This window comes from Nicotiana tomentosiformis, chromosome 10 (genome assembly GCF_000390325.3).
Source record: "Nicotiana tomentosiformis chromosome 10, ASM39032v3, whole genome shotgun sequence".
NCBI classification, from domain to species: Eukaryota; Viridiplantae; Streptophyta; class Magnoliopsida; order Solanales; family Solanaceae; genus Nicotiana; species Nicotiana tomentosiformis.
The window spans coordinates 47,623,455-47,635,274 of record NC_090821.1 but is presented as its reverse complement, the minus strand read 5'-3'; the positions used below and the strand labels follow the sequence as shown (position 1 = coordinate 47,635,274).

The 11,820-nt window shown below is 38.7% G+C and overlaps 1 protein-coding gene across 1 annotated transcript; it reads left to right on the top strand.

The window, feature by feature from the left end:
* The first annotated feature begins 9,500 nt into the window (after positions 1 to 9,500).
* On the top strand, positions 9,501 to 11,820 carry LOC138900128 (uncharacterized). Its single transcript, XM_070186836.1, has 3 exons — positions 9,501 to 10,592; positions 11,172 to 11,228; positions 11,626 to 11,820. Exons 1-3 carry the CDS (start codon positions 9,501 to 9,503, stop codon positions 11,818 to 11,820), a joined length of 1,344 nt encoding a protein of 447 aa, XP_070042937.1.

Below are 11,820 nucleotides of genomic sequence, written 5' to 3'. Positions count from 1 at the left end.
AGTTAAACAAAGTTACAATCAAGAACAAGTATCCTTTGCCACGTATTGACGATTTATTTGACCAGCTTCGGGGAGCGAGGGTATTCTCTATGATCGATTTGAGGTATGTGTATCATCAATTGAAGATTCAGGATTCGGATATTCAAAAGACGGCATTCAGGATCCGCTATGGTCACTTTGAATTTCTCGTGATGTATTTTAGGCTGACCAACGCCCCAGCAACATTTATGCACTTGATGAATATTATATTCTAGACGTATCTTGATTTGTTTGACGTAATATTTATTGATGATATCCTGGTGTACTTACATAGCCGGGAGGAACATGTACAATATTTTAGTATTGTACTATAGAGGCTGAGGGAGGAGAAACCTTATGCCAAATTTTCTAAGTGTGCGTTCTGGCTTAGTTCGGTGGTATTCTTGGGACATATAGTGTCTAGTAAGGGAATTAAGGAGGATCCGAATAAGATATAGGCAGCTCAGAGTTGGCCCAGGCCATCTTGAGCTACTGAGATTCAGAGTTTTCACGGCTTGACCTATTATTATCGTCGCTTTGTGGAGGGCTTCTCGTCTATTGCATCGCCTATGACTAAATTAACCCAGAAAGGTACTCCATTCAGATGGTCAGATGAGTGTGAAGAGAGCTTTCAGACGCTCAAGACTGCCTTGACCACAGCTCCAGTTCTAGTTTTGCCTTCAGCTTCAGGCTCTTATGCAGTGTATTGTGATGCTTCTCAAATCTGTATTGGGTGTGTCTTAATGCAGAAGGGTAGAGTGATTGCTTATGCTTCGCGCCAGTTGAAGCCACATGAAAAGAACTACCATGTTTATGATTTAGAGTTGGTAGCTATTGTTCATGCATTAAAGATTTGGAGGCACTATCTCTACGGTGTGTCTTGTGAGGTATTTACAGATCATCAGAGTTTTCAACATTTATTCAAACAAAAATATCTAAATTTGAGATAGCGGAGATGGTTGGAGCTGCTAAAGGACTATGATATTACTATTCAGATATTGGAAGATGTGCCACGCTTGTGTTATAGATTTTGGGGGTTCTTGAGATTAGTTTCTGCCACTTGCAGAGTTTGCCTATAATAACAGCTACCAATTGAGCATTCAGATGGCTCCGTATGAGGCTTTTTATGGGAGACGGTGTCGGTCTCCGGTGGGTTGGTTTGATCCAGGCGAGGCTAGGCTATTGGGTACTGATTTGGTTCAAGATGCTTTGGAAAAGGTTAAATTGATTCAGGATTGACTTCGCACAGCGCTAGCGAATAACCCCACGCGAACGCGACTCCCAGACTCCCCGACCTATGCGATTGCGTACCTCTTCACGCGATTGCGAATAACAACTCGCGTGAACCCCAGTCTCCTCCTTTCCTTCTTCGCGGATGCGGCCCCCTTCACGCATTCATGATGCACTGCCTTCCCAAGCTACGCGATCATAAACACCTTTATGCAAACGCAGAGCACAAAAATCCCAGCTGTCCAAAATACTTTTCATGATCGCGATCCTCCACTCGCGATCGCATACAAGGAAACAAAAGGCACATGCATGAGAAGTTTCAGTAATTCTTCAAGTCAAATTTCAATCCATTAACCATCCAAAATCCACCTGAGGCCCCAGGGACCTCAACCAAATATACCAAAAAGTCCTAAAATACGGTACGAATTTAGTAGAGGCCTTAAATCACATCAAACAATATCAAAAGCATGAATCACACCCCAATTCAAGCCTAATAAAACTAATGAATTTCCAACTTCTACAATCGATGCCGAAACCTATCAGATCAACCCCGATTGACCTCAAATTTTGCACACAAGTCCTATATGACACAATGGATATATTCCATCTTCCGGAACCAAAATCTGATCCCGATAACCACAAAGTCAACTCTCGGTCAAACTTCTCAACTCTCCAAACTTTTATTTTTTCAACTTTCGCCAATTCAAGCCAAAATCACCTACGACCCTCCAAATAAATATCCGAACACACATCTAAGTCCAAAAATTACCCTACAGAGCTATCAGAACCATCCAAACTCTACTCCGGAGCCATTTACTCAATAGTCAACATCTGATTAACTCTTTCAACTTACGTTTTCAACCTTAGGACAAAGTATCCCAATTCATTCTGAAACATCTCCGGAACCAAACCAACCACCCCGGCAAGTCATATAACAACGATTGAGCACATAATCAATAATAAATAGAAGAACGGGGCTACAACACTCAAAATGACCGGCCGGCTCGTTACTGCTTCTGCTCAAGAGTATGATAGAGCGTGAAACTTTTGTTACATCTCTTCAATTGCCATTGTTGCCTATTACATGCATTATAGTTTTCGTTTATGTTTTTCTTCCTTGATTTTCTCGTGGGTTGGATCATAGGACAGAGTATAATAAAATATAAAAAGCCAAAAAAGAAAATATTACAGCTAACTAACTTTACATAATAATTTAACCAGCAAAAATGTTAAAGTGAGTTAGCCAATCCAAAGTAAAAAAGAAAAAGGGTAAGACACTGCTGTTAAAACAACTTAACGTTATAATGTAAACAAACAAAAATGTAAAATAAAATTTATTTGATATAGAATAAACATGCCAGGTCCAACAACTTAAAGATACTAAGATTGATAAAGTACAAATAACATATAGTATAATGATCATTTTAGAAGAAAAAAGAAAATTAAAACAAAAACTCTTTAACAACATGTTTTCTTCTCTATATATCTTATTTTTTAAAGTTTAAGCTTTAGGATTTATGGCTAGAATTTACGAGGATCAAAACTTTTAAAAAGTTCCTTTTTTTGGAGAATGTTTTCCTTATTATTTTAAAGTTTATCGTTTTGGGTTTAATGTGACCAAAACGTAAAAAAGAACAATAAAAGAGGGTGAGAGAAAAACACTTGTGTCTCCCTTTTGTAATATCTCTATCTTGTTTGAAATTTAGAAGATGAAAAGATCAAGGTAGAGACATATAGTTCAAACAGCTCATTAAGAAAAAAATTAATAATTATTATCGGCTTTTTTACACGCTCGATCCCCTTTTTAACTATTATTTAAAAAAATTGCATCATTTATTATTTATTCCATAAAAATACTTTTTTTTCATTATTAGCATATTATAAAAATTAAGCTCAACATTTAATAAGTTAATTAACTCACTAATCACATGAAGTTCGGTTTTTGTCCATCTCCATTCTCCCTTTCCAACATTCATCTTTTTCACTCCATTTTTAAAAATCTGATGTATATGTGAATGCCACATAAATTCAAGATGTATTAATTTATACGTCTTTTATACTTTGTATATCAAATATCACTTTAAATCAAAATATATTTTTATGTATATAATTATTGTATATTTATTTGTGAAGTGCCATCTTATTTTAAGATGTATTTTTAATGTATATTTCAAATATATTTTATATGTCAAGTGCCATTTTAATTCCGGATATATTTTTTATGTATATTTTTTTTTGTATATTTATATGCCATCTTAATTAATTTTAAGATATATTTTTATGTATATTTCACATGTCTAAGTGTCATCTTAATTGAAAATGTATTTTTTATGTATAGTTTTTGTATATTTTATATATGTTAGTTCAATGTATATTTTTTATATATACATTTTGTATATATTAACATATATTATTATCGAAGTAATATCTTTATGTTAAGAAAGGAAGATAGAAGGAAGAGAAAAACTTAAGAAAGATAATTAAAAAGAAAACGAATGGAATAAATTTAGAAAATATATTGGTTTCGGCAGAAAATAAAATTAAGAAGATGAAAAAAAAGAGAAGGAAAGCTAATAGATAAAGAGAAAAAATGCATGATTTTTGTATAAAGAATTATTGACTTTCCATTCAAATTGCTTATGTTTAGGAATTAATAATTAATATTCCTATTTTAATGGAACTGTGTGCCACAAATATAAATATTTTCCTGCCATAACTGTAATATTGGGTTTCATGTTAAGAATTTATTATATTTCTTTTAAACTGTGACAATTATGTAAAGTCCCCATAATTATTAGGCGCTCTTTTTTAGTTAGTTTGCATATTCATTTATAAAAGATTAATTGTCCAATATTTCGTGGTTCTTGAGCATCAAAACATGTCCGTAAAAAGGATTATTAATATTTAAAACAAGTTTAAAAATTTTGGAAAAATAAAGAGAATATACTTACGTATGTTTTATGCATTTATTTGTATGAGACGCATGGAATGAGATTTTTCCTATTAAAATATTGAAGCACTTTTTTCATAACTTTACATTCTGAGAAATTAATTTAAAAATAGAAAATAAGTTTCCGATAATTATTTAGAATGTGAGAACAATCGCATCGATAAACCTTTGCATTCTTTTATAATTTATGAACAATATTAGTTTTTACATGATAGCATCTTTAAAAACCTCAGTACAAGTGATAAACATGTAACTTTTGCGTTTAAAATAATAATGTTGTTTATATCATGATGATTGATGTTATTTGTATGTTGGATTCTACCATTAAATGTTTGTCTAATTCAACGGAAAAGGGTTAAAACTACTCCTAATATGTTCGCTTTGATTTAAAATACCCCTCATTCACCTATTTTGTTAAAACTGCCCTCACCGTTAAAAACTGGCTCATTCATGCCCTGAAATGTGACGACCCGACCGGTCATTTTGCTTTCTAGAACCTCGTTTCCCAAAATAAGACTCCTCATATGTGCTTTTACTATTTTATGGCTTGTGGGGATGGTGAGTTCGGGGCTTGGAAGGGTTCGAGTTGAAATCGGAATACTTGGTTCCTTAGTTGACGTTAAAAAGGCTAAGTTTGACTTTGGTCAACTTTTTAAGAAAATGATCCTGGAATCGTGATTTGACGGTTCCAATAGGTTCGTATGATGATTTGGGACTTAGGCGTATGTTCGAATCGGGTTTTGGACGATCCGGGAGCGTTTCAGTGTTTAATAGTGAAAGTTAACTATTTGAAGGTTTTAAAGTTATTTAAGTTTGGTTTGGAGTAGGTTTTGGAGTAATTGAGGTCCGTTCGGAATTTCGGGCATGGGAATAGTTTCGTATGGTGATTTAAGACTAGCACGCAAATTTTGGTGTCATTTCGAGTAGTTTAAGTATGTTTCGGCGCGTTCGGAGTAAGTTTGAAGAATTTAAAATTTCTAAGTTGAATCAATTTGGTTTGAGGTATGATTCTTAGTTTTGATGTTGTTTTACGCGTTTCGAGGGTTCAAGCGAGTCCGTTTTATAATTTCAAAGTTATTGGTATGTTCGAGCGGGCCCCGGAGGTCTCGGGAGTTAATCGGATAACGCTCGGACCAAGTTGAAACTTGGAAGCAACAAATATCTGAAGCTCCTAGCTTCTGGTGTAACCGCACCTGCGCATGGACAGGCGCAGGTGCGAGCTCGCAGAAGCGAGCTACGAGCCGCAGAAGCGGCCAAGAAGGGGGCTGCCAGTGACCGCAAAAGCTGGGAAATGGACCGCACCTGCGAAGGCGCAGGTGCGAGGAAGGTAGCACATAAGCGGACAGAGGTCGCATGTGCGAAGCAGTCTCGCAGAAGTGAGCCACTAGTCGCAGAAGCGAAGGACCGCATCTGCGAGGCCCTTTCCGCAGATGCGGTGGTTGAGTCGCAGATGCGGAAACTACAGAATGCAGAACACTTTATTTAATACGGGACTTAGGCATTTTTGCTCATTTCTTACACTTCTTGGGGGCGATTTTGGAGCTAGTTAGAGAAGGATTTTTATCAATCAATTGAGGTAAGTAATTTCTACTGCATGTGAGTTAAATACAAAGTTTATGGGTAGATCATAACATGTGAATTAGTAAAAAATTATGGGTTGGATGAAAAACCTAAGGTTTTGGTAAAAATAATATTTAACCACGAAAATGGTTTTGGAATTTAGTGAGAATCATATATTTGAATTCCTAAGGTTATGGGTAACGACTTTCTTCAAAAATTTCTGAAATCCGGGCCCTTGTGTGAGTTTTAGGAATTCTTCAATTGGGGTTTGGTAATAATTGGGATATGAACTTTTAAACATCTATTGACTGTTTTATATAATATTTGACTAGTGTCAAGTCGTTTGGCACCTAATTGAGGGTTTAAGCACAATCTTGGACCGGAAAGTAGGATTTGAGACGAAGTAAGTCTCTTTTCTAACCTTGTAAGAGGGAATTAACCCCATAAGTGAATGTAATTAATATGTGCTTCTATTTGTGGGAGCTACGTATGCATGAGGTTAATTATGCTTATGTCCGTGTAGTTTTAGGTTTATACCATGCTTTGCTGACACCGTTAATTGATTTTGCTTACTAATTGTCTTGGATAGAGCTAAGGTTGAGGATTTCAACATTTGAAAAAGTTTATAGTTGAATTTCTTGTTTTAGAAAGAGTTGAGGGATATTATGACAATTTGAGAAATATATGTTCAACAGCATCGCAAGTATATTCCGCGAGCAGGATAAATTTCCACTACTCTCATGGGAGCGGGCCGTTCGCCTCGGCAGGTTAATATATGCATCTATGGTTCGTGTCGTTCGACCCTCGGCAGTGTACACAATATATGTATCTGTATTTTGGAATCGAGTCATACGTCCTCGGCATAATTCGTGCGTATTAATATTGGGAGCCCAAGTATATTTGATATTGCTTCATTGGCTTGAGAGGCTAAATGGTTAAATGAGGAAACTTAATTTGGTACTTACTATCGGTGAAAGGATTGTTATTTATTTCTTTCTTCCGAGTTCTATTGTCATTTATATATTCCATGTTTAATTAGAATTTTATACATTTTATTGTTGGCCCATAGTAAGTGTCGAATTCGACCCCTCGTCACTACCTCTTCCAGGTTAGACTAGATATTTACTGGGTACATGTTGTTTATGTACTCATGCTACACTTCTATACTTAATGTGTAGGATCTGAGGCGAGTGTATCTGGATATCAGTCCGGCGCACATCCTTGACTACTACGAGACATTGTGGTGAGCTGCCTTCTGAGCCCGTTCTGCAGCAGTCGAAGTCTTCCTTTGCTTTATTTTCTGTCTATTTCTTTTCAAACATCAGTGTAGTACTCTTTTGTATATTCTACTAGTAGCTCATACACTTGTGACACCAGGTCTTGGAGATTTATGCTAGTAGACACTTGATAGATTTGGGTTGTTTACTTATCTCACTTGCTTTAAAAATTTTGATCTCGCATTTCTATTAAACTCTTACTTCTTATTTATGCATAAACTAAAAATCAACTATTTCAAATCTTTAAACGAGAGGATCATAGAGTTAGATCCCGATTGTCTTGCCTAGCGGTAACGTTGGGCTCCATCACGGCCTATAGGAGAAATTGGGCCGTCACAATATGGTATCAGAGCACTAGGTTCACATAGGTCTTACAAGTTATGAGCAGACCTAATAGAGTCTTGCGGATCGGTGCAGAGACGTCTGTACTTATCTTTGAGAGGCTATAGGGTGTTAGGAAACTACTCTTTCTTCATCTCCTATCGTGTTGTTGATGTTATACTATGTGTCTTTCTCTTATTCTCTCACAGATGGTGCGAACGCGCACGGCGGATGTTCCAGACCCAGGAGGACTACTCCCCCTGTTTCCATAGGCCGAGGCAGGGGCCGGGGGAGGTAACCGACCAGAGGTAGGGGACGAGGATGTCCGAGAGTGGCCCCAGCTATACCACCAGTGGATCCAGCAGATCGAGGAGCAGGGCGAGATTCCTACAACAGAGCTAGCCCCTGTGGATTTCATGTCTACACCAGGATTTCAGGAGGTTATGGGCCGTATGCTACAGTTCATGGATACTATGACCCATGCTGGTTTATTTCCAGTAGACCTAGCCATATCTCAGGCGGCAGGGGGAGCACAAACCCCTCCTGCTCAGGCTCCTGGGCATGTATCTGCCGTATATATGAGACCCCAGACATACTACCCCTGGGTGGAGCCCAGCCAGTGGCAGCAGTCATACTTGAGCCTGGACCAACTGCATTCGACAAGCCGCAAAAGTTATTGGACAGATGGACTAGGCTACACCCTCCTGTCTTCGGGGGTGAGCGACATGAGGATCCCCAGGACTTCATTGATCGGTGTAGGGACAAACTGCACAATATGAGTATATTAGAGTCCCACGGGGTGGATTTCATTACTTTCCAGCTGGAGGGCAGGGCTCGTAGATGGTGGCAGTCACATCTTCTCGGCAGACCAGCAGGTTCTCTTCACATGACTTGGGATCAGTTTACACGCCTTTTCTTGAGCAGCTTCGACATGACCAGGAGCCCGTTTGGATTAGCTGGAAAAAAGAAGCTTTTAAGCACAAGTGCTTAAAAGCGGCTTTTAAGTGCTGGAGCTTATTTTATAAATAAGCAGTTACTTGTTTGGATAAAAGTGTTAAAGCTTAAAAAAAGTTGTTGAAGTATTTGGTAAACAAGTGCTTTTTCTATTAAAAAGACAGAAATATCCTTAAAATTGTTAACATTATAAAGGAGCTGATTACTATAATTTATTTAATTATGAATTAATCCAAATCAAAAATAATTTATATTTTAATTTTAATTTAATTGATTACTTTAGATAATTTTTACAAATATAATTCTTGAACGTCCATTTTTCACGCTGCCCAACCTCAAAACCTAAGTAACTCAAATTCTTTTAGAGAATCTAGTAGCAGCTAGTGGCAACGTTATTGTCAAGTTCAAAGGGTTTGCTATTATGTTCTGTTTTTTCTTCATTTTGCATATGTTCTCTTTTAAAATTTACGGATCTTGCTCTTTCTTTTCCAAAGCTTTCTCTTTATTTTTGAGTTAACTTTCTGATTTAGAGTGAATTTTGGCATGAACACTTACCAAAATATCATAATATCAAAAGGTTAAATACATAAAGGAGGAGATAAAATATTATTGTTTCACAAAAATAATACTACTCCATACATAAAAGACTAGGCTATATGAGTGCCTTTATCAAAGGTTAAAGTGATTAGAGAAATTGTAGGGATGAATTGCCCTTTTATATCATCATGTACCTTACCAAAAACTTACAACCATGATTGATTTATGCTGAAATGCTTGAGGAAAAATGCAGAAAAATGAAGATGAAGCAGAGAGGACGAGGAAAGAAGATGACTCTTGTCTTCAGAAGTGCAGAAAAGTGGAGAAATATGAGGTTTTAGGGTTTTATTTGACTGAGGATAATTTTGGTATTACGAAAATATATAATGGACAAGAAAGTAATTTTATTGGTCAAACTAAAATGGCTTTTAAGCCAAAATCATAGAAGTTGGGGTCAACCAACTTGTTGCTTTTGGCCTTTTAAGCACTTTTTAGCTTTTTTTTTAAGTAGCTTTTTTTTTTGCCAAACACTCCAGAAAATTAAAAAGTACTTAAAAGCTAGTTTGACCAGCTTTTAAGCCCATCCAAACACCCTCCAGGTGTCAGTGACCGATTAAGAGGTGAGGTACTCTGAATTGTCTCATCATACACTTATGGTACTTCCTACTGAGACAAAAAGGGTACAAAGGTTCGTTGCGGGGTTACACTATGATATTCAGGCCACTATGGCCCGAGAGGTTGGGATGGGGACCTCTTACCAGCTGTTTGTGAAGATAGCTCGGAGGATTGAGGGTTATCGTCAGCGGGACCGAGAGCAGATGCCGCGGGACAAACGGTTCCGTCATTCGGGAGGATTCAATGGTGCTCCATCTGGGGGTAGAGGTCAGTTTGGGAGAGGTCAGCCGAGCAGGCCTACATATCCGGCACCGCTGCCTCCTCGGGGGGCTCCAGTTCGACCCTATTTCAGCGCTATGCCAGAGAGTTCCTACCCCCTACGAGCTATCCTGGGTTCTTTCAGTTGGTATTCAGGCCATCAGGGTCAGACCTCAGGGCAGCAGACCACCTATCCAAGGGGTTGTTACGAGTGCGGAGATCCTGGCCACATGAAGAGATTTTGTCCCAGACTTTGGGGCAAGGCAGTGCAGTACGATCAGCAACCCATGATTACAATACCAGTTGCCGCACCAGCCGTCCGGCCGCCCAGAGGCAGAGGAAAGGTGGGCGGGGTCCATCCTAGAGGTGGAGGCCAGGTAGGTGGTGCTCCAGCTAGATTCTATGCTTTCCCGACCAGACCAGATGTAGTGGCCTCAGATGCCGTGATCACATATGTTATTTCTGTCGGTGGTAGGGTTGCTTCGGTATTATTTGATCCAGGGTCTACCTATTTATATGTGTCATCTTTGTTTGCTTATTTCCTGGATGTTCCTCGTGAGTCCTTGGGTAATCCTGTTTATGTGTCCACTCAAATGGGAGATTCTGTTATTGTGGATCAGATCTATCGGTCCTGCATTATTACATTCTGTGGTTATGAGACTAGAGTGAATCTTCTGCTGCTCGATATGACCGATTTTGATGTTATCCTGGGCATGGACTGGTTATCTCCATATCACGCCATCCTCGATTGCCATGCCAAGACTGTTACCTTAGCGATACCAAAGTTGCCTAGATTGGAGTGGAAGGGTTCGTCTATTAGCACACCAAGTCGGATCATCTCTTTTATGAAGGCTCGACACATGGTCGAGAGAGTTATTTGGCCTATCTAGCTTTTGTTCGGGATACTACCGTGGAGACACCGAAGACTGATTCAGTACCCGTAGTCCGGGAGTTCTCCGATGTGTTTCCTTCTAATCTTCCAGGCATGCCACAAGATCGTGACATCGATTTCTGCATTGATTTTAGCTCCAGGTACCCAGCCTATATCCATCCCACCGTACCATATCACCTTGGGGTGTACCAGTATTATTTGTGAAGAAGAATGATGGGACTATGCGGATGTGCATTGACTACCGCCAATTGAAAAAAGTTACCATTAAGAACAAGTACCCGTTATAGCGGATTAATGATTTGTTTTACCAGTTGTAGGGTGCCATGGTGTTCTCTAAGATCGACTTGAGATCGGGGTACCATCAGTTGAAGATTCGGGATTCGAATGTTCCTAAGACTGCTTTTTGGACTAGATATGGCCATTATGAGTTTCTAGTAATGTCCTTCGATTTGATTAACGGCCCAGTGACATTTATGGATTTGATGAACAAGGTGTTCAGGCCTTATATTGATTTGTACTTCATTGTCTTCATTGATGATATTTTGATATACTCGCGCAGCATGGAGGGGCACGAGCAGCACTTGAGAGTGGTGCTTCAAATCTTGCGGGAACAGAAGTTATATGCTAAGTTCTCCAAGTGTGAGTTTTGGCTAGATTCTGTAGCATTCTTAGGGCATGTGGTGTCCGGTGAGGGTATTGAGGTGGATCCCAAGAAGATTGAGGCAGTTCAGAGTTGTCTTCGTCCTACTACGGCGACTGAGATCAGGAGCTTCTTGGGGTTAATAGGTTATTATCGCCGGTTTGTGGAGGGCTTCTCATCTATTGTAACACCTTTGACTAGACTATCCCAAAAGGGTGCCCCGTTTTGTTGGTCCGATGATTGTGAGGCGAGCTTCTAGAAGCTCAATACAACTTTAACTATGACACCGGTTCTAGTGTTGCCTTCTGGTTCGGGTATGTATACCATGTATTGCGATGCTTTACACATTGGTTTGGGTTGTTTATTGATGCAGGAGGGGCAAGTTATTGCATATGCTTTACGTCAGCTGAAATCCCATGAGAAAAATTATCCTGTACATGATTTGGAGTTGGCTGCTATTGTTCATGCTTATAAGATCTGGAGGCACCATCTTTATGGGTGTCCTATGATGTTTACACTGATCATCGTAGCTTGCAGCATTTATTCAAGCAAATGGATCTCAATTTGA